The following is a 22,469-nucleotide window of genomic DNA, read 5'->3' as shown; positions in this document are numbered from 1 at the left end:
CCTGAATCCACGGCCTCCGTGGTCCAGTGGTTTGAGCGTTTGGCTATCGATCTGGAGGCCCCGGGTTCAAATCTCGTTGGGGACATATTACAAAAATCACTTTTTGATCCCTAGTTTGGTTAAGACATTACAGGCTGATCACCTGATTGTCCGAAAGTAAGACGATCCGTGCTTGGGAAGGCACGTTAAGCCGTTGGTCCCGGTTACTACTTACTGATATAAGTATGTAGTCGTTAAATGAGCCATGTCAGGGGCCTTTGGCGGCTCAGTAATAACCCTGATACAAGGGTTGATGGAGTTGGTATTCCACCTCACAATCCACACGATAAGAAGTAGAATCCACCCGAAGTATATAATATATTAAAAAAAAACAGATACAATTACCTCTTTAAATCACACGCTCATTCGATTGGATACACACTGACATAAACTTCAACAAAGTAACCGTCGTAGCAAATACGAGCATTTGTCTGTTCATGTCTACTGGTATACAAAGACAACTCTTCAAACAACTTGCTTGTTCAAAGCATATGTCATATTAAACAACGTTTTAATGCAAAAAGTTTGCGAAATAATTTTGTGTTAAAAAAGCTACTTAATAACTGTGAAATAGGTAAATTAATTCATTTCGCTTCAAATATATTCTTCCGTAGTTAGTATACGCTTCTTTATTGGCCATATAACTTCACTTTCGTAATTTAAATTAATGGGTCATTCGCCATTTTTCGAAATGTGTGTACCTCTACGTGTGAATAGTTAAACCAGTCGTAGCCGCGTAGCAGCAATGTAGCGGCGTAGCGGCGTATCGGCGTTGCTACGGCCTGCACCTACGCGGCGCGGACAGAGTATAAAATGCGAGCGGCCACCCTTCAGCGCTCATTTGCCTTCGAAGACCATCACGAGGAAGACATAGCTAACAGTATCACAGTATCAGTGTAAAGTTGACTGACTGCAAGTTCGTTGATATACTACAAGCAGTTTTTGCCCCTTCGCAAAAGGTAAGTTTTCTTTATAAAATTGTGTTAAAAAGTGTTGTTTGGACTTTGTTAGGAACTTTTAAAATTTTTGTCATCGTAATAATAAAAACAAATTTAGTTAAAATTAAGAAAAATGAGGTTACTTTAAAATAACGGAATCACAAAACATCTTATATTTTGTATTTCTTCTTCTATCGTGTGAGGTGGATTACCAACCCCATCAACTCTGGTGTCAGGGTTATTACTGAGCCGCCATAGGCCCCTGATATGACTCATGTAACGAATACGTACTTACAGCAGTAAGTATTAACCGAGACCAACGGCATAACGTGCCTTCCGAAGCACGGATCATCTTATTTTAAATAATCAGGTGATCATCCTGTAATGTCTTCACCGAACTAGGGATCACAAAGTGATTTTTTGCGATTTGTCCCCACCGGGATTCGAACCCGGGACTTCCGGATCATGAGCACAACGCGTAACCAATGGACCACTGAGGCCGTTATCTTATGTATTGATGTTACTGAAATATAGTTTCAGTGGCTTACAAGGATTTATTTTATTTATTTATAAAGTACTTCCACATCACATACATTAAAATATTTTTACATTTAGAACATTACGGCATTGTGACTAATATATATGACAATTACGGCGTACATAACTTATACAATTAAGGGTACTTAAGTATTTAAAAATAAAGTATAATTAATTATTTTTTAAAGTGGAGCAAATAAAAACACTGTTTACCCGGCGACTATTAAGTTCGTCATTTTATGAATGATTTATGAATGTGATTAAGAATAAAAGATGACAGGTGTAGTAGATGGTGAGAGGTCGAGGCTTCTACTTCCAAGTTTTATATTTTTATAATTGTTAAATACACATTCGCGGGAGGCGTCAGCCATTCAATTCGGTGCAATATTGCCATGTAAAAAATATAATTAATTATAAATGTCATACTTGTGTTGCCAGCAGCACAATTACGCATGTAAAAAAAATTGATGGACCTTAATATTTTTTTCAATAAACATCATATTAAAATTTTAAGTGTAACACCAATATTAATAACACTTCAATTTCCAATAAACCATACTTATAACTAACGCTCAAGGATAATACTTAAAGATGAATTTTTGGGGAATTTCCGTTTATTAAAATGTTATTACTTTCTAAGAGGCAACTTCCCTTTCTTGCGTAAATCTCAGGTGAAGCTTGGATACTTAGTTCATTTTGCAATGGATTTATCTGACTAGCCCAATTGGGAACGTAGTCGTGAGCTTTTCTTATAATCTTTTCTGCGTACCTTCTTCCATTAGCTTCTTCTTTTATTAGCTTTTTCTTTTTCTTTTATTAGCTTTATCCCTCTTTACCATAGCCAGGATTAAACATCAAAATTACCTACTTATTTAACATTAGATATAAAAATTGATATACGAATTGGATTAGATTAGATATACAAATTGGACTCTAAGTGAAAACTTGGTCAAAAGTAACTTCGATGGAACTATAACTGATGTACAAGGCGCAATGTAAATGGGTAAACTCTGTTATCAAGTTGCGAGACTAATTCAGATAGATAATATCAATAGACTTTATACTTCTGCTATTATATTAGTAAGTACATACCTATTCCTCTGGTCATGTGTGGAATCAGAAATACAACGTTCAGCTGGGACATATTGTGAAAAATGACAGAAGGATTCTGCATGTGTTTTCATTTAACTTAACCATTTATTTAGGTGATTAGCTTATCACCATACAATTCAGCATATGCATAATAATATAACTCTTTTGCACACATATTCATATCATCTCCCAAGCGATAACCTGAGATTTGATAGGTCCGGTTTTTTATTTAAACTGTCTGACCTTCCAACTCACTGGGAAAACTAGCTTATTACACTCTATAACTGACATACCTTCGAAACGCATTGCTTGGTTGTAGGTTTCCTCACGATACACACGGATTCACAAGACATTAAAAAGTGATGCTCACAACTTGTCTTTTGACTACATGTGAGTCACACTAGTACCTTCCCCAATAGTAGTAATCCCTAATAGGGTACACGTGGGTGAGTACTCAAAGACAACTTGCAGCCAAGTATACGAAGTCCTAAGATGGATATGATGAACCTGTTAAGAATTACAGGGTATGTAAACCAGGTAGGAAATGATTGCTTAATATTATTATTAATGGATTTCTTACTTATACATATACTATCATGTGTCATTAATCCTTTTGTTGTTATAAACAAAACACGCACGGGACGACGGCAACCCGACGGCAACGACTAACGCTTGTAATTACAGCATTCAACTCGCCCAACTAAGGTTAATCTATAATGTCTTAATGACATAATCATATTTTTTTCGTTCGTTAAGATTTTCTACACAAAAAGGAAAAGTATTTTTTTGTGCCTCAGATGGCATTAACTATTTAGCCGAATAGCTAGAAGTTGAGTAATAATGTCAATTTGATGAACATGTACATATTGTACATATATATTATGTATTTCAATGTTTGGACGATCTGTTCCAATATTGACAAAAATATTGCATCACATTCTAGGAGACACGGAACCAAATTGACAGACCCCCTTTTCTTGGAAAACTTCGCAAAAAAATTCGTTTCCATTACTTTCAAGCATGAATCTTAAAATACAATACAAAAACTCTTTATTGTACTTAAATCACATTAAAAATACATTAGTATTATAATTAAATTGGTAGTACAACAGGCGGCCTTATTGCTAAAATATTTTGAAGTATGGGCCCATGGGATGCGACCTAAATATTTATTTTTTGACATGACTGATTGTACATTTGCCTCTTTGGCAGAAACCAAAAAGTTCAATATTTAATATCAAATAACATATACTTAGGTAAGTAAGTATAATAAAATTGTGTGTAATATCTGGCATATTCCCGCCACAAACCTCCACAAATTGGCTTCTGAATGCCATAATTACTCATTAGTTTAATACTATATCAATACACCACGTTCCATTGCGGTGAAAATGATATTGCTTATACCAAAAATGTACGTTAGATTTTCGATTTATGAGCATATTTTTTGACCAAATGATTTATAATCAATTATTGAATTTTCAAACACAAAGCGCAAGGAATCTGAATCACGCTTTTATGATACCAATTACTGCGTAATACCTATTTCATTAATACCGATACAACACGCAATAAAAATATGTATAAGTATATGTTTAATTTCTTTTGTAACTTAGTTGATGCGGAAATACTTAAGTACCATAAAAGAGAAAAATAAGAATAATTCATACAATATAATTACATTTAATACTTATTAATAACAATTATACATCTTATACTGTGCTTTGAAATTACATAAAAACGTAACTTTTGACCCTAACAGGCCAGGTGGTAATAATACTTCATTTAAAGCGTAATAGAACATCCTTTGCAAAAATACCACGAGAGAATCAGGATACCTCTACAATAAACTTAATAAATAACAATTCACTTAATATTCATCCAAAGAAAAATAGGGATTGTAAGAAATGTAAGTATTCTAGGCTCTAGTCTAGTCTACTCTAGTGTAGTTCTGTGTTCTTTTAGATCTATCTATAAGAACACGGAATATATTGTATAACAGCTCATACATAAGCATACACACACAAAACACCACCACTACTACTCTTTTTTTTAGAATGTAAATTAGTTAAGTATGCTTAAATAATAATTTCAAATCATATCATATTAAATCGTAAAATGCGTAATGAGGAGCGGGGCTTCCTGACACAGGTCTCTGCATGAGGCTTACTAGGAAGTCCCCAATAACAGTCTATAGTCTATTATTTTGTATTAATATATACATTTTTTTTCTAATCGCTAATATCAGCAAAGCTCCGCGCGGACGGAGATCTTATAAAAATTCGATTAGCCTTTGAAGGTCCGGTTCCCTAAAAAAACTTATGTTAAAAACATCTCACCAAGATACAAACGGAAATCGTTTGTGTGGTTTAATTTATATCTTCAATATTAATAGGTAAGTAGTGCATATTTGATCGATTTAAAGTAAGTTTTAAATCCCCCACTAACGTGTTCCACACAACATACTAATAACCGGGAGTACTGAGAACTTTCCAGTTTACTCAGATAAGTCTTAAACAAGCATAAAACATGCATTTAGTTTACCATGCTTAGTAATCTAAGTAATGTAATGTGCCGAGGTTTTTCTTGCAGCTTCTTTTCCGTTCGTTATGTAAAAATTGACGATTCAAAGTGTAACTATGTTACCAACTGAATAAAGATATTTTTGAATTTGAATTATTATAAAGACATTTGGTAAAAACCTTTTGTAATGAACTAATTAACTAGAAAACTGAGGCGCATCATGCATTTTAGGGGTGGACTAAAGACATCAATCCTGGACCTTTTTCAGTCCCGAAAATACCGGGATGATAAATGACATTTCATTTGTTAAATTCTGATAAATTAAATCTAATAATGTTAAATTGTGACTTTAAAATATACACGCATACATAATGGTCAAACAGGTAACGCTGCTTTTCCTTGCCGTAGTACGTAGTATTAGTCCTTATTTTGTGCCGTAGTCGAGTAAAAAACTGGTTTATTTATGTACTTACTGCAGAAACTATCTTCGACAGCCCCACCACCCACGCGACTCCTGCCAGTGTAAATCAATTATTTTCACGGGATATGGGCTATGATTTAATATTATATTATTATAATCGTTATTTCTGGAGGTGGAGGCCTGAAGCCGTAAAATAGAGGTTTAAAAAAATATTGTGTGCCCCTAACCTATATCGGGATAGGTTTAACCACAAGTCGTCAGACTTATATTTGAAGTCAAGCTTTTACCAGTCTATAAATATTAGGAATGCTCACGAAATATACGTCTTACTTGTACAGGGTGTAATTAACATCGTAATAAATACTAAGGGGGTCATTCTGAGTGATACAAAGTGGAATTTTCTGTCGGAAAATCTGTGTTTTTTTTAATAACTTTCAGTTCCATACTCTGCGTACTTTTATATTTTCCATACATTTGATACCAACTCAGAATCATGGTCAGAGTCATGGAAAGTTTTCGTTACAATGTCACTAACATCCTGTATGTTACATTGTTAAAAAGTCATGCTGTACCAGGTATTTGTGTTAACATATTGTTAACAATATATAATATCGTACAAAAAATGGAAAAGTTTTTTGTTATTTCTTATTTTCCTTGCTGACTTAAAATTACGTAAACCGGAATGGTCACGTATTTACATAAACATGCATTTTATTAAAAAGAAAATAATAAACTGACGCTACACGATTCTGCAAGTAATGAAATCCCGGAAATATGAGAAGTCGTATGCGTGTGTGTGAAAAACGATTTCCCCGTGGAAAACTGGAGTAATATTAAAATATAAAAAAACCCGCGTACGTGCATACATAAACTCCCGCCCAAAATCATTGCCGGGAATATTATAGTACGTTTTTTATTTAACAGCTTTACATAATATGAAACCTACAGACAGGCACCCCGTCAATAAACCGAAGGTAAGAGCCTCCGATGACACAGATCTAATTTTAACAAAAACTTGTTTTACTTTTATTTTCAAAAAGGAAATATTGCAAAACAGCATTTCTTACAACTATTGAATTTGCAATCCACTGCAATACATAGCGCGGGAATATCAAACGTCCTGCGTTTGACCTATACAAATTCTCCTTAGTTAGTCTCCAATTTGTCCTAGCCTGCCACCCACACAGACCGCAAGGCCGATCACCAAGCAATTTCCGGACCGCTAAGACGTGTCATAAATTACGTCCAGCTGAAATATACTTTTTTAAACATGAAAAAGGAAATACAAAGATAAATATTATGCAAAAAAATTTAATGACTCAATAAAAGGTCACGAAATTGTTTGATAACCAATTAATGCGAATACTCATTGCGATTGTTACTGGCTAGGCATTTTTTTTTATTTTTAGCAGTCATCAGTCAATATTTAAAAAGGCCCTCGGAATAAAGTAGCTGATCGATGTATAAATATCCATTTAGTAAATACTTCAATGTTGAATTGAAAGACCGACCACCTGCGGCGATCAATTATACATACAGAGTGTTAGTGGCATCGTAACGAATAAGGGGGATGATTCAGACCATGATTCTTAGTTAATATCAAGTGGAATTTTCCGTCGCAAAATTCATTAATTTTTTTAGTTCTTTTTCAATTATTTTCAATTCTATACTTTTGCGATGGAAAATTCCACTTGATATTTACTTAGAATAATGAATTGAATCATCCCTTTCAGTATTCGTTACGATGCCATTTACATCCCCCGTGCAAGTACATACAGGTAGCCATACAAGTTCGTATGGGTGTTAGTTACACCGTAACAAATACTGAGGGGAATGATTCAGACCATGATTCTGAGTTGATATTAAGTGTAATTTCCTGTGGGAAAAAAATCGTTATTTTTTTGTTTTTTTTTTAATTAATATTTCAGTTCCATACTTTTTCACTTGATACCAACTCAAATCATAGTCTGAATCTTCCCTCAAAGTTTTCGTTACGATGTCACTAACACCCTGTATTAAAATGGTGTGCACACGTGCCCGCTATGTGCGAGTATCTTTTCCAATAAGATTGGCTATATAAGCCACATGCGGGCACATGAACGTCGGAGTTGAAGCAGTCGCCGTAGCCGAAATCGGCTGAATCACATCATCGTCATCACTTCAATGTTACTGACTCCACTCATTACACCGCTTTACATGACATTTGAGTAGTATAAGATTGATAGATAGATAAAATACTTAAAAAAAAAAATACAAAAAAACTTAAAATACTATAGAACTAATAAAAAAAACTAAAGTACAAAAAAAGTAAATAATTAATATTTTATTGATAAAGTACTTAAAATACGTAAAATGCTTTTTTTTTCTTTTTGGTCTTGATTGATTGATTATTTGATACATAATACATAAATAGCCTCTATACGTCCCACTGCTGGGCACAGGCCTCCTCTCAATCAACCGGAGAGGGTATGGAGATTATTTGATGTGGAGCCGAAATAATAGTAATCTTGTTACGGCAAAAAACTTTGTCACAATCTATAATTACTTGCTAAATTAAGTACGGTCGCGAGTACGCGATATCTTGATAAGTCCTGATTAAGAACCTGATTCTGATCTGATTAAGGTCCTAAGTAAAAAACGATTTATAAAGAATTGTATAAGGGTTAAAATCGCTGACGCTGACAACGTGCGGTTATACGTATATACCATACAAAATTATTAAGGAGGTTGGTTAGGTAAATAAAGCTAAACTCATAGTAATCATATCAATCTGGTGTTACTTCATCCAGTCAATTAGTTAATGCCATTTGCGCCAAATCTACAATACGTCACGTCACATAATTATGTTTATCACGTCAAAAAAGGTGTTGTTACTTTGATAAAATAATGCCTGTTCTGATAAGCGGTGATATTTAAAAAATTACATCTTACACATTACGCATAAATTACGCGCAAAAAAGCTGTAAAGTGGATTGCTCCGTTGCGACGTCGGAACTCCGTGGTCGGAACCCACTGACTAACCATGACGTCGCAACACGTCGCAGGGCATCTTTCTAAGTAAGAAACAAACATGTTACTCTAACATATTATATTCGCCGCCTGTAATCGGCTTAAAAGTGGCACGTTTGTCTCATTCATGGTTTTCGTGACTTCAATCTGTTTATGAATATAGATGAAATGGGACCAAGGATAAATTTAATAATTACACATACCTTTTGGGTGAACCTTTGAAATATGATATTTTATCAATACGATGGGATCTGTGCACGTCGCTTTTCCTTTTAAGTACCTATTTCAAATAAATTTCCTTGAAGAATTTTGTAATAGATTGCGTAAACATCATGATAATTAAACATTATTTAAGTTACTTATCTTACTATTTAATGGCGTTGATTGTAAGCCATGTTGAGTACTGTAATACATTCCGCTTTTCGAGAAATGCTCCGCATCAGAGACATACCCCACAAACCGGCGAAACTATCGCACCCGGAACATTTTTTTTCTATTTTAACCTTTTTTTTATTTAACCTATTTAAATCTTGTTCAAATTCAATCGCCAGTGAATAAAAATCTACATGGCGGAAAAACAAGATGGCCGCCATACGAATTTTGTTTTAAAAATGCCTTGGGGTAATAATGTTGTATGGGAGCTTTGATTAGGACGTCACGTGTAATTGGGACTTATGAAAATACTTCCCGATCTTCGAAAACTGCTCCGTATCAGAGAGACACCCTACGGCCTGGCGAAACTATGATAAGTACTTACTTACTTAGATTATTTTTTGTGTCACATATTCAAACTTTGGTCAATTCAATTGCCAGTAAAAAAAACTAAAATGCGCAAAAACAAGATGGCCAACATACAAAGTGTTCTATATTTGCTCAACCGTTAGAGGCATGTGGGTCATTTTCGAACAAGTACAGGACACGCATCACGCATCATCTGGTTTCCTATATTCGTACAACTGAATAGACTCCTAAGTAAAATGTATGTAAGTACGTAAATATGGAGTAAATAGGTAGGTACAGCTTTGAATAGTTTCTTTACCTCTTTGACTGGTTTGACAAAACCGTGAAAGAAAATTAATATTAGTAGAACTTACGCTCCGCAATGTGTTCCTAATTCATTCCTTTCCAAAACGGGCTAATCCTCCTTTTGTTTTACCGCTTCTAATCAGTTTTAGCTTAATTGAGATATATTTTCGGAACATATATTTAAGTCTAATTCAGATGTAATACTTCCGAATAATAATATTATAAACAAATAAGCTTCGGATAGTAAGTCAAGATGATCATTATCACTACAAAATACTTTAAAAATCGTACGCTGATTTCCATCACCGCAATTTCATTTCATGCCTTTGTTGTTCATTTCCACCAATCGCTTTCAATAGATTATTTGATTTAAAAACAATACCGGATTCCTCTACTTAAAAATAATCGCAAAGGTGGAGTTAAGTAAATATAAGTAATATTTAAAATATATAGCGTTCTATTCTATCTGTTTACACAGAAGGGATTTCTGCGAAGGTATAAAATCCAATTCTCGTTAGGGGATTAAGCAACGTACGGCTTGTCTGTTTTACTAGTTGATTGCATGCGAGATGAACTTCTGAAAGGTAGTGACGGCATTGAAAAACGTTTATAAGAAATGAAATTGACGAGGCGAAGAGTTTATTGGATGCACCGCTCAGATCCGCTTAGGTTGATCGACTTTGCATATATACGAGAACAACAACGCCTTATGCACATTTAATAGACATTAAATTATGTTAGCTAACCTCCCAGTATATAGGTACTTGATTGTAATCATAGAATATACCTTCTGTATGTCTTCTTGTATGCCATTAATAAGTTTGTTTTTGACGTAACTTGTGGACTCGATTCGGCATTCGTTACTTGTCCAGAGAAGTATAGAGCTCCTACTAACAAACAGTACTTATACTTACTTGATATTTTTTAAACCAACATATTCGAGCTTGGTCGGTTCGGTGCGAGTTCTTCATTAAACCGCACTATGGAATGTCGCAATACCTGTCACACGATTTAGGTTTAAAAGCTACCAAAGTGTTAAAGATTAGGTACATATAATAAAACTCGAAAGAAAAGAACATCAACGCGTGTAATTCAGAAATGTTTATAATTTTGTTTTTCAAGCCTTTAACAAAAAATAAATAAGTATCTAGGTAAATGTTTTAACTATTTAGACATCGTAATGAGCTTACTGTTGTTGTGGACTTTGTGGCCACAAACGAAAGGGAAACAACTCTTTTCTAACATTCGTTCGTTTGTCGCAAAGTAACAAGTTAAATCAATTCTGACCTAAAGTTTTCTATTAGGAACTGTTAGAGTTGGGAAGATTCCTAATCAAACTACTTATTTCTTAGATATCAGGATTACTTATTGGTAAACTTTTGTCTTCCGTTTGACTTGTAGGTTTTAATTAAGTACGTAGTTTTAACACAATTGATAAATATACTAATATAGGATTTTCTTTATAATAAAAGCTCAAAAGAAAACTAAAGTAACTAACTATTAATAAAGAAATAATTAAAAGGTTTTTAACGATAGTCTTGTAAGCGCTCTGACTTCATTGTTTCAAACTCTTTGTAGAGATAGAAGTTAAAACATCAGAAAATCATATTGAAAAGAAAGAACGATAGTAAGTAATTATAATTACTATTATGAGTTGACCTGGGTTAAAAAGACCACCTGATAGCAATTCACCTAAAAGACGCAATATTACTATTTGACATTTGTTTGCATTGCGCACTTACTTTTATATGCACATATGTCAAACTGCAATATTTCTATATTAGATGAATTGCTTCGGCCTTTTTAACCCGCCAAAACGCTGGAAGGATACTTTTATGTCGACGCTATTCACAAAACCTTTCTACAAACGATTTATCCCATAGATATGTTTATGTGTATGTAAGTAGTCGTTAATAGCATCTCGTATATCCAATTATATGTCAAGGCTTGGAAATCCCAGAACGGTCACCATTGGTGCGTTTTGTGATAGGAGCCCCCACAGGGATATTGTCAAGACGTATGAAGAGCGGTTGCCCTTTTACACTAACACCTATAAGGTATTTTCGGGCTCACGTGGGTTGTATTAATGTTGTTATAAACTTATTTAAACACCTTCTATTTTGAAAATGAAGAAAAATTAGTAGCAGCCGTATTGTTTAAAAGTTTATTCCGGACTGGCGCAACATAGTAATTTCATATCTACCGACATATTTACTTATTAATTATTATAAACCAAATACTATTTCTCTTTTGTTTTGTATTTTGTTTTTTCCTGTTTGTGTAATAAAGTATTTGTTATGTTATGTTATACCTACATTGCAGGAATAATGAGGTGATATTCATCTTGTATGCAGATAAAAAGACAGGGTTAACGACTTTTTTGTAGCCAAATGAACCTCTACAGGTTTGTAATTGTTCTAAAAATCTTATCATTTTAAAGTTCTATTAAAGCAACAAAGTTTCATGTGGTTGCCATTTGTCAAGTAAAGTTGAATATTAATATCCGAAAATAGAATAGACATGAATTTTAGAACAAATTGAAAATAGAAACAATAGTACATTATGTTTATAACTGTTGTTAATGGGCAAGAACAGTCGGGACTAATTTAATGTAGACAATGGTTCTTTATCTCCGTGTGTTAAGGGGCTTTATTCCATGTCACGGACACACTCGATCCATTCCAAGTAATCAAAATAGCCGTTCAAGTGTCAAAAGGAAAGGCACTAGTAATACAAATAAAAAGCCAATTATATTTCGACCAAAACCTATGTAAGTTTAATAAATGTGACGCCTTTGATTCAGAGAAGATCAAAAGATTAGATTTACGCCTGTACACTGTGTAATGTGTATCAGTAAGGATACACATTTCTATTCCAAATAGATAAATCCTGCAAACAGAAAGCCGAAGGACTCCAGAAGTCCCAAAATAAGAAGGAGGAAGAATCCAAAGTCAACGGTTCATTTGAAATTCATTGAAAGCTTTGACTGTACTACGAAAAGAAACCCGTCTAATAAATAGTCTAAACGTTTTATTACATCTCAGTGGCCGTTATGTGTACAAATTAATGTAAATTAAAATCCTTCCCTCGCTATATAAAAACAAATTAACATGTTTGACCGTGTAATTGACACATGAGGGGATGGACGGAGACATAAAACCGAGTCGGGAACTGTCGGTCGCAGGGATATCACCAACCTGTGTGCAAACCTCCTGCTATTCGCAAGTTAATACGTCCTTAGAATTTGTTGTTACCTTCGTATTAAAAATATCGTGACTTTATGAAAACTATAAATTCTCGTTTGCAACATCGGTTGGCTACTATTACTTTGTACCTACTTCGAAAAAGAGTTACTTACTTTATTTATTTTTAACCTTGATACCAAGGTTGATGATGCCCGTCATTGGTCTTACAACCCACACAGTCAATGATAAAATACCTGATAGAAGCCGAAATATTTTACTTCGATCAAAAACAATATTAGTTAAATTACCTATTATTGAAGGTACAAGATTGTTACGTAGTTGTTATACCACAGAACAAATCAATTAATCAAATTAATCATCTAAAAACAAATGAGTTTCAACTTAAAACTGATTTAGTCCTCTAAACGTATACTTTGCAAATGCAATACACAGTTTCTTTAGAGATGTATACATTTTGTGTGGCTTAAATTTATCAATTAGTTTCTTCTCCTATCGTGTGGGTTGTAAGGTCAATGACCTACCTCACTTGTCAGGATTATTATTGAGCAGCCAAAGACCCTGGCGTGACTCATATACAGCAAGCTTTCCGTCAACCGAGTAATTTAGTCTGCATGTCTTCATCATCATCATCCAAACCGTGTCCGGCCAAGGCGACTCCTAAATGTCTATCCCAGATCGATGTTATGATAGGCTCTAATATGGCTAGCAAAACATGTGGCCGAACCTTCAAATCGAAGTTCGGTTTTGCTAGTCTGCATGTAGTAACCTAACTAAAAGACAGCCATACAAGATGATATCGAAATCAAGCTCTCCATATAACTTATCATATGAACTACATAGCCAGGCTTCACCGAGCTTACCAACGTGGCATATGGTGAGCTATATCGTCGTCCATAATGGTCAAGCCCATTACTGGCTCATTTAATGCAAGGCCGGTACCGGGGCTAGAACCGGCACTCCACGTTTCAGTAACAGTTGGTGACACACAGGACCGCAGTAACTATTTAGCTCTTGGCACCTTAATAAAAATAGAAATTAATTATGTTACCGAACGAGTTCCCGTACCGTACTTGCACCAATGAGTTATTAATTTATCTTAAGTGCAGTTTTCACTAACATAGTTGGCTCGACCATTACAGACGGCGATACGGCGAGACTGCCGAGGTTTTTCTTGCAGCTTCTTTTCCCCGGCTATACAATTCGCTAGCGATGAGACGTTCGCTATTTCAAAGTGTAACTACGTATGTTTGAGGTTGTGTTATGTTAAATGAGTTAATTTGTTCCAGATTAGTCTATTAAGAAGCAAGATGAAAGCATCGGCATACAACACTACGGCCATCATGCTCCTACTGGGAAGCTTCGCTGTGTTGCTGTTGACAGCCTCCGCCGCGCCTGTGGTAACTATAATTACCTTTCTTTCGTTTTAATTTCCAGGTAGCCCAGAGCCCAGAGCTGCTGTTGTAACGTCTAGTGACACCAAAACTTCAGGGAAATTGTTTGACACGTAGTTTCCAATTCAAATATTCTTTCAGACAAAGTACATCCATCAGAAACCATTTTATATCTCAATGAAATGTAGGTTCGACTACAAAATATTCTCTACATGAGTTGATAATAACTAAGGTTAAGGCTAAGGTTACGGTTAAGGTTAGGTTCTAAACTAATAGTTGCTAAAGTCGAAACCACCCGAAGGCTCGATACGTGACGTTTCTCTAAAATCTGTATTATATTAGGTTTATGAAAATCCTGTTATACTACACAGTAACCAATCCTGAATGTCACATTTTACATAATCGTAGGTTACTTGTTTTTATTGATGAATATTCTCTCTAACAAACGTGGGTGGTTGCGAACAAGGTGGGTGAAAAGTAGTGTTAGTTTGGCATTTCAGTAACACAGACAAGGGTAAAAGCCAAATATTTAGGCAAAAGTGTGAAAGACCTATATGGTACATAGATTGAAACGATGCTGTTGCTTTTATAACTCTCTCTCTCTCTCTTTCTTCTTGATGGTAATTATTACGCTACTTTAAAAGTCGATATCATATGGTAAGTTAATCAAATCCTCTTCCAATCGAAATATGTCTGAAAGGGTCTATAGAACAAAATTGGAAGGTAACAATGAATTTAATTTGGGTGGGACCAAAAGTCATTGACTATCCAACCCATATCACTCGTCTTTCATTCTCAAATTAATCTAAGACTTCCACATTCAACACACGTAACGCCACACGTAGTTAATTAATCAAAATGGCTACACATTGTGAGAAATTGTGTACAGACTTATTTCATACGTTATCCGCAAACGGTACGTATATTAACTTACCTACGACCTTTTTATCGGCCAATTCGGCGAAAATGTTTCAAGTACTGTCTACTAAACCGAATCATTCAATTTCCTAAAGGCGCAGGTAAGGTAAAAGCATTTATCGCATACTCAATGGTTTTTATTAGGTTACCATTTTTACGGTTATTGCACAAATATACTTCCGAATATTTCACACCAAGTCCAATTGGTTTATTTGAATATTTTTTATTTTTTCTATAAAATAGTGGACAAATGACCAGCTGGATTTTATAAGTTATGACATTTCGGCAAATCTTCAATTTTGTGTATCTTCTAAGTACTACCAACTACTCGTACATGTAAATCAAATCCTGCACTGGAACAGAATAAAATAATTATTGCATAAAATTGATTAAGTATACCGTAATACCTTCTAATAAATTACTAGTAGCTTGCACTGCGGGTCTTACATAACCTACAGTTATTATAAATTGCTGCACATTTGTTAATATTAACGCGATATTTTAATTTTCTTCATTCTCATTACGACGCTTTGCCCAACCACCTACATTGTAGACGTGTTTGTTTTTTATTTATGAAGTTGCCATTATTTATGAAGGCCTAAAATAAGATAAAATAATTATTTTACATTTTCGCAAAGTCTACCTACCTACTACTACTACTTACATTCAAAGATAACAGAATGGTTCGCAGGTTACGAAGGTTGCGACTACTTCTACAAAATATTATTTCTTACTTTTTATAGACTGATTTTGCAATCGGTTTAATATTTTTAAATTACGTTTTTTTTTAGTGTAAACAAACTCGAGTATGTAACACTAAAAAATATTAATACGTCAGTAACCAGGTAGCTACGTTATTAAAACACTCAAATAGACCTTAGCCCCCATAGCACACTAGCTCCAGTCCTCCCCCCCCCCACCCCTGTACCACCACCAACATCTGCACCCGTATGCGCTGGACATTAATGTATGACCGAAGACCCACAGTTTAGGAGGCTGCAATTGTGCTCTGGCAGATCCGCTTAGCGAGGACGCCAGATCACTTTACAAATTAGTAAAATTAGGTATTGGAAGTAGAATAGCTACTGAATAAATTGTCAATTATATTAATAAGCTTCTATCATGTAAAATAATTCCTATTTACTGTTTAATTACGAGGACGACATGGTCGTTATTCTTGTACCAAGTCCTTTATTAAATAAAAGATATAAAAAAAAGAAGACCTACAGTTTTCAAATTATTTTTGATTTACTCTCCACCCATTTCTAATTAACCGATATCATAATACTTACACTATTAAATGTCCTTTAACGGTCTACTAACACTGATAAGGGATTCCTTCATACAAAAGACATCAACGCGCGTGGACAACCATACACCTAACAAATTTATGTTTATATGCTCACATAGACTAACATATACGAATTCCAAGAATATTACATACATACGGGTATGTAATATTCTTGGAATTCGTATATATTGATAACCTCCTTTTTTATAATCGGTTATGCTGTCGACACGTTAGTAACATAAATTGAGCACAAACGGAGGACCTCTGACTACCCCAATTGGGAATATAGTCGTGAACTTATGTTGGTATGTCTACTTTCTATGGCGCAGGAGTCTGATGACGAGCAGTCGGAGAACACGCTGGTGGCGCGGCCGGACGAGGACTACGGCACCTGGGATCCTGCCAACACCGCCGCCCTGCGCAAACTGCTGCTGCAACTCGACGCTGAAGACAGGTACAGTATTTCCTGCATGAGCATTTAACATGTATTTTAGCACTGTCAAATCGAAACATACGATAAAATCAGTGGAGGCATCATTGTTCGTTTTTTTTTTATTGTTCGTTTACGTATTATTACATCACATTGATAATAAATTACAGTACATTGTTTGAGGTTTACGCGGTTATTATCTTAATAAAATACGTAATTACCAGGTTTCTACCGCATTAAAATACAATACAATACAATACAATAAAAAAAAAAATCAAAAAAAAATCAGGGATATAAAACTCCCGATATTTCAACACTGTTGCAAGTGCCATAATCGCGGGTTGACTGATGAAATTAGAGCGGAGTAGGTAGCTAGGTAGCTGTAGGAAGGTGCAGACATCTATAACAGCCTATATGCGTCCTACAGCTGGGCACAGACCTCCCCTTAATCAACCGGAGAGGATAATTACCATACAAACATAAGACAATCATAAAAAAATAACTTCGAATAACGCGCCTTCGAATAACGCGTCATCACAGTACCTACTACTACTACTACACACACACACACACACACACAACACACACACATTAGTTTATGAACCAAAAGTTTCACTAAATCTCAAAGTTACTGCGACAGGATTGTAAAGAGGGTACACAATAAGTGCTCATGTCTGTATATACATATAATAACGCCTGCATTCCTATCGCTGTAGACAAATCCAAAAATCATGGATAAGACCTCCCGCAGCCACTTCTGATGACCATTCCAAAATAGATATTATGTTGAATCGTATGATGATAGGTTATCAGTCCATCGCCGAAATAGATATACGGGTAAGATACATAAACTCACATTAAACTCGCCTATTTCTCATTGGGGTACGCAGATTCACTTACTTCTGAAAGCAGAAACCACGACCAATGTCAATGTAATGTAATGTTAAGCATTCCGAAGCACGGAATCATATTATTTCTGGGATAGTTAGGTGATTTTATCTTGCAGTGTTCTATCTATCTCTCCATATATCTATTTTTATAGAGAAAACGTTTAAAAGTGACGCAACGGTACCACAACATATAGTGGGGCCTCACTGTTACGTGTTATGAATTTGCGCAATGTTCGCGACTCGACCTATTACTCAATCGTAAATATAATAAAGTACTCAAAGTAATAAACTTAGATCAGATACGTTATACGAGTACCTACATATTGGATATGATTTCATATTAATTTCACGTCTTAATAATAGCGACATAATAATATTAAAAAATACTTATAATATATTAATAATGTTGAAAGTTCAAATTAAAAACTATTTATTAAGTTTCAAGGTTCAAAGCTTTTGTACCCACCAACTTTATTTTCTAATTGCAGTAATTATGACGCTTGACGCTATTTTAATATTAAGCATAATACAATTTTGTACTAAAAACCAAAATGTCAATCGGATTACGATTACCTTCCGGTTCGAAAATAAATAAGATATTTTTAATCCTATCCACCAAAACTGGATCTTATAAATTCCGGAAATAATCTCTCTGAACTTTTTAATTTACATAATTCTAATAACGAAATGCAAATAATCCCATTCGGCAATCATCTGAGATTATTTTATTGTAAAGTTTTGTAACAAAGTACTTTGTTACTTGCCAAGTATTTCACGTAGTAAGCCGAATAGCAGTTTAACCGATGATTTAATTCAAAATCGAGCGGATAGTCCCCGAGCGAGTCCTCTATGCAGGACGTCACAACGCGTAGCTAGTGTCTAACTAACGGGTGTATTTTTTTTATTATTTGAGAGTTGTGAGGGCCGGACTGAATACAACCCGCGAGATCACTGCGACCTTGACAGATCTAGTGTGACCTAAATCCCTACATTTAAAAATCCTCCTCTAACCGATCCGTTCGAAGAGATCCAACGTCTTTTTGAGAGAAAGCTCCATGACTTCCTGGGGGTCCATTATGTGGCCCCCAAGTGTACGGCTTCTACTATGTATGAGAGCCTCACAGCTTCACAGCAGATGTAGTGGCGTCTCATCTTCCCCTAAGCAGAATCTGCATAAAGGAGACTCGGTCAACTCCATTCTGTGTTGGTGCTCATTGAGTCTACAATGCCCCGTGAAGGCTCGTATTAAAATCCTAACCTGCCCCCTAGTGAGAGTAAGGATTTTAACTAACGGGTGTAACACATTTAGTAACTAGTTACCTCACAAAATCCGTGTGCACCGGTAAACAAAGACTTCGGCGACGAGACAACTACCGACAACGTTAGCGTACGTTGTTATTAGCCCTCGCCTACCCGAGCTAGCCTCGCAACTATTACAAACTTGTGAATGAACTTGCTTTACAAACAAAATTTCCCCACATCGTCGAACAAGCGTTTATCGGCAAAGCGCTATGCAGATGCAAACTGTTTATCATCATGGTTAGCGCGCTTTTTTATGTGTATCGTAGTATGCTCGCGCACGAACCTTTTTACGACAGTACAAAGCAAATAAATGAATATTCAAAAAAGTAAAACATTAATGCATAAAACCAGGGTTCGGATTGGTTGTGTTAATAACTGAAGTGTTTCTATTAACCCACTCAAAAGTAAAACTCATGCAGTCAATTTCATATTCATACGATTAACTGACAGACTTATCCTTTACTTACCAAAATGACTGTGGTTAGTCTTAACACATTATTAACAGGTGTTAATCAAAACGATAAGTGCACGAAAGTTACCGCGCAACGATACAATACAATACAAATACACTTTATTGCACCAAAATAAAAATAAATAATAAAACGCTCAATTAAACGCTCTATTTGTCACTTCGATAAATAACAATAATCTGTGTAACACTAACTTGACATACTTGACATACTTACAATTATCACTTTTTATCACTTTGAAAAAGAAAACAAGTCTACGAGTATTATTTATTGATTCCATTCCTGTAAAAAAAAACAGCAAAGATTTTTGTGATATGTCCCCACCACCGCGATTCGAAACCGGGACCTCCGTCTTGTGCGCCAAACTGCGCCAAACGCTCTGGACCACAGAGCGAGAGGTGATAATGCAGTTTACGAAAATAAAAGGACAGCATACAAAAACGTGCAAGATTCTGTGACAAAAGGATTTTGTACCTAAATTGATTTATCATTAATTTACAGTACTTAACGAACTACGTAATTTTTCGTGTAGACGGTTTTAACCCCGTTGAAGTTCGAAGGGAAATTTGTTGACTTATGTATTCATAATTTTACAAACAAATAAATTTGGAATAATTAAAATTAAACATTCACATCAAACATTTCCAGAATATCTATAAAGACAAACAAAACGTGTCTATAAACGTCTCACGCGTGGACTCATTTGTAGCGACATGCGAAACTGTAATGTGAAACGCGTTACGTAAACGGTACTCGTATCTATTGCATATTAAGCTTATGTTACAATTGTCACTTTACATTTAGCCAATGACAATGGGGACAACACGCCTACCTACTGGTACAATGCGGTAATTAATTAAGTTTCTTGGAACGTTCGCATTATATAAACTATTGCCAACTGATTACAGCTGAAGCTCTACGCCTGAATGGTACTATTTCTCTTTCACAATCGTCATTAATAGTCAATGAAACATGCCTTTTCCATTTCCCAGATATATAAAACGAATATCAATCTAACTGTTGATGAAAACCAATAGAAGCCAATCCAATATCAATTAACATTGAAATTATTTTTCTGGATAAGAATCGCATCCACTACAGACAAGGCAAAATAGGTTTAATGCCGATTGTACTTACATACTCCAGATGTACTTACAATAATCTTTCTTGTGTTGTGTTTAAAAATAATATGTGCATAATTTTGATATTTGTCAGGATGAGCCGGGTGAGCCGCTCGTGGCCGGCTGCAGAGCCCCGCGGGTGGGGCTTGCGCGCCCTGGACGCGAGGCTGGCGCGGCCCTGGCGCGCGGACAAGCGGCAGGTGCGCTTCCGCCAGTGCTACTTCAACCCCATCTCCTGCTTCCGCAAGTGAACGGCCGACCCCACCGACCTCGCTACCCTAGTTGTGTATCACCACTGGGCTCCAACGTACGCTAACCCGTTTGCATTTCGAACGAATTTTGAAACTATAAAGCTCTAAAACTGGTTCAGTCTTTTATTTAAAAGAAAATAATTTGCATAACATTCCAAATTCAATTTTCTTTTGCAGAACATATTCAAATGACCGAGAGAATAAAAAACAATTGAAACAATTGAATTTTAAATTAATTTATGAACTTCTTGAAACGTTATCATTAAAAAATAGAGTAAAAAAGAAATCGTTCAATATGTAATAGCGTTAGCGTTTAAGGATATAGTCTAACGTACCTCTGTACTCCTTAGGCCTATAATGTAAATACATTTTGGTAAAGTCCTTTTCCTTGTAACAAATCTAAATTCATGTTCAAATATTGGCGTAACACCTTAGTGTTAAAACCTAAGCGTTTTAATATTTGGAATCTTGTGTCTTTAGACACATAAAAGTTATAATCTATCGTTAGATTTGAGAACCAAAACATGTGTGTAGGTGTTAACTTAGAAAACTAAACTCGAACATTATATAAATTGATAATCAAATATGTGTCTGTACTACGATGATACTGATATAATATGTACGTGTTTTATAGTAGTGAGTGCATATAAAATGAAAAATATATTTTCGTCACAGATTTTCTATTTATTTTATTACACTTACAAACATTTCCAACTGTAATAATAAAATTCAATTTATTGTAGAATCTTCTTAAGATCTTTTAACATTTACTATTTCAACTAATTTATGTACTTATGTGTAAAATAAACAGCGTAGTTAAGTGTTATTTATATATACGATAATTACTATAGCTAGTCAATGAAATAAACTTAAAATGTTTGTCTAAAACGGTGTTTATATTATCAGAGTACTCCTAACTTTATCAACCACAAATAAAGATTACATTATAAAAAAACACTTTAAAACAAACCTTCAATATCAGTTAGTTGACAAGAAGACGTGGATACTCATTATCTATTTTCAATAAAAAATAACTAAATATGTAAGTAACTCCAAAAATAACCTAAAATGAATAGTGAAAGCAGCGACAGTAATACAAGCAATCCAGTGTAGCAAGTCAAATGCTACGCTCAAACGTTTGCTACGTCACTGCTACGCAGGCCGTAGCAAACTTAACCGTTACGTGACACTCGTCGCCATTATCAGATTCAAGCACATAATAAATTACAATGAAAGCGTTGTTAAAAGTCTTGATGTCTACAGTATTTTAGGCATAAAATAACTGCTTAACATGGATATTATTACAAATTGTACAAAAAATATTGCAAAGAGAAATATATAAATATATGTATAATGGGCAATCTATCACTCGAAAGTAGCATGCGAATTCATTTCAAATACACATTTTACGTTGATACCAGGTTTCTTTAGGAAAAATTAGGACTTAAAAAAATAGGACTTTAATATTGTGAAATCCTCTGGCATCCGACATTGAAACAGTGTGCCGGAGACAGTATGCACCACAAACCCCTTCAGTTGAATGGTTGATGGTCGAAGGTGTGCATAGATTGAGCTATATATAAAAACTAGATGTCGCGTGGTTCGCTCGCAGCA

General features: G+C 35.0%; 1 protein-coding gene across 1 annotated transcript; it reads left to right on the top strand.

Moving 5' to 3' along the window:
- The first annotated feature begins 889 nt into the window (after positions 1 to 889).
- On the top strand, positions 890 to 21,533 carry LOC126372058 (allatostatin). The gene is made up of 4 exons (XM_050017581.1): positions 890 to 998; positions 14,078 to 14,188; positions 16,721 to 16,845; positions 20,699 to 21,533. Exons 2-4 carry the CDS (start codon positions 14,099 to 14,101, stop codon positions 20,853 to 20,855), a joined length of 372 nt encoding a protein of 123 aa, XP_049873538.1. The 5' UTR covers positions 890 to 998; positions 14,078 to 14,098; the 3' UTR covers positions 20,856 to 21,533.
- Positions 21,534 to 22,469: the final 936 nt, after the last annotated feature.

Source organism: Pectinophora gossypiella, chromosome 13 (genome assembly GCF_024362695.1).
Source record: "Pectinophora gossypiella chromosome 13, ilPecGoss1.1, whole genome shotgun sequence".
Classification (NCBI taxonomy): Eukaryota; Metazoa; Arthropoda; class Insecta; order Lepidoptera; family Gelechiidae; genus Pectinophora; species Pectinophora gossypiella.
This window is presented reverse-complemented; position numbering and strand designations above follow the sequence as displayed.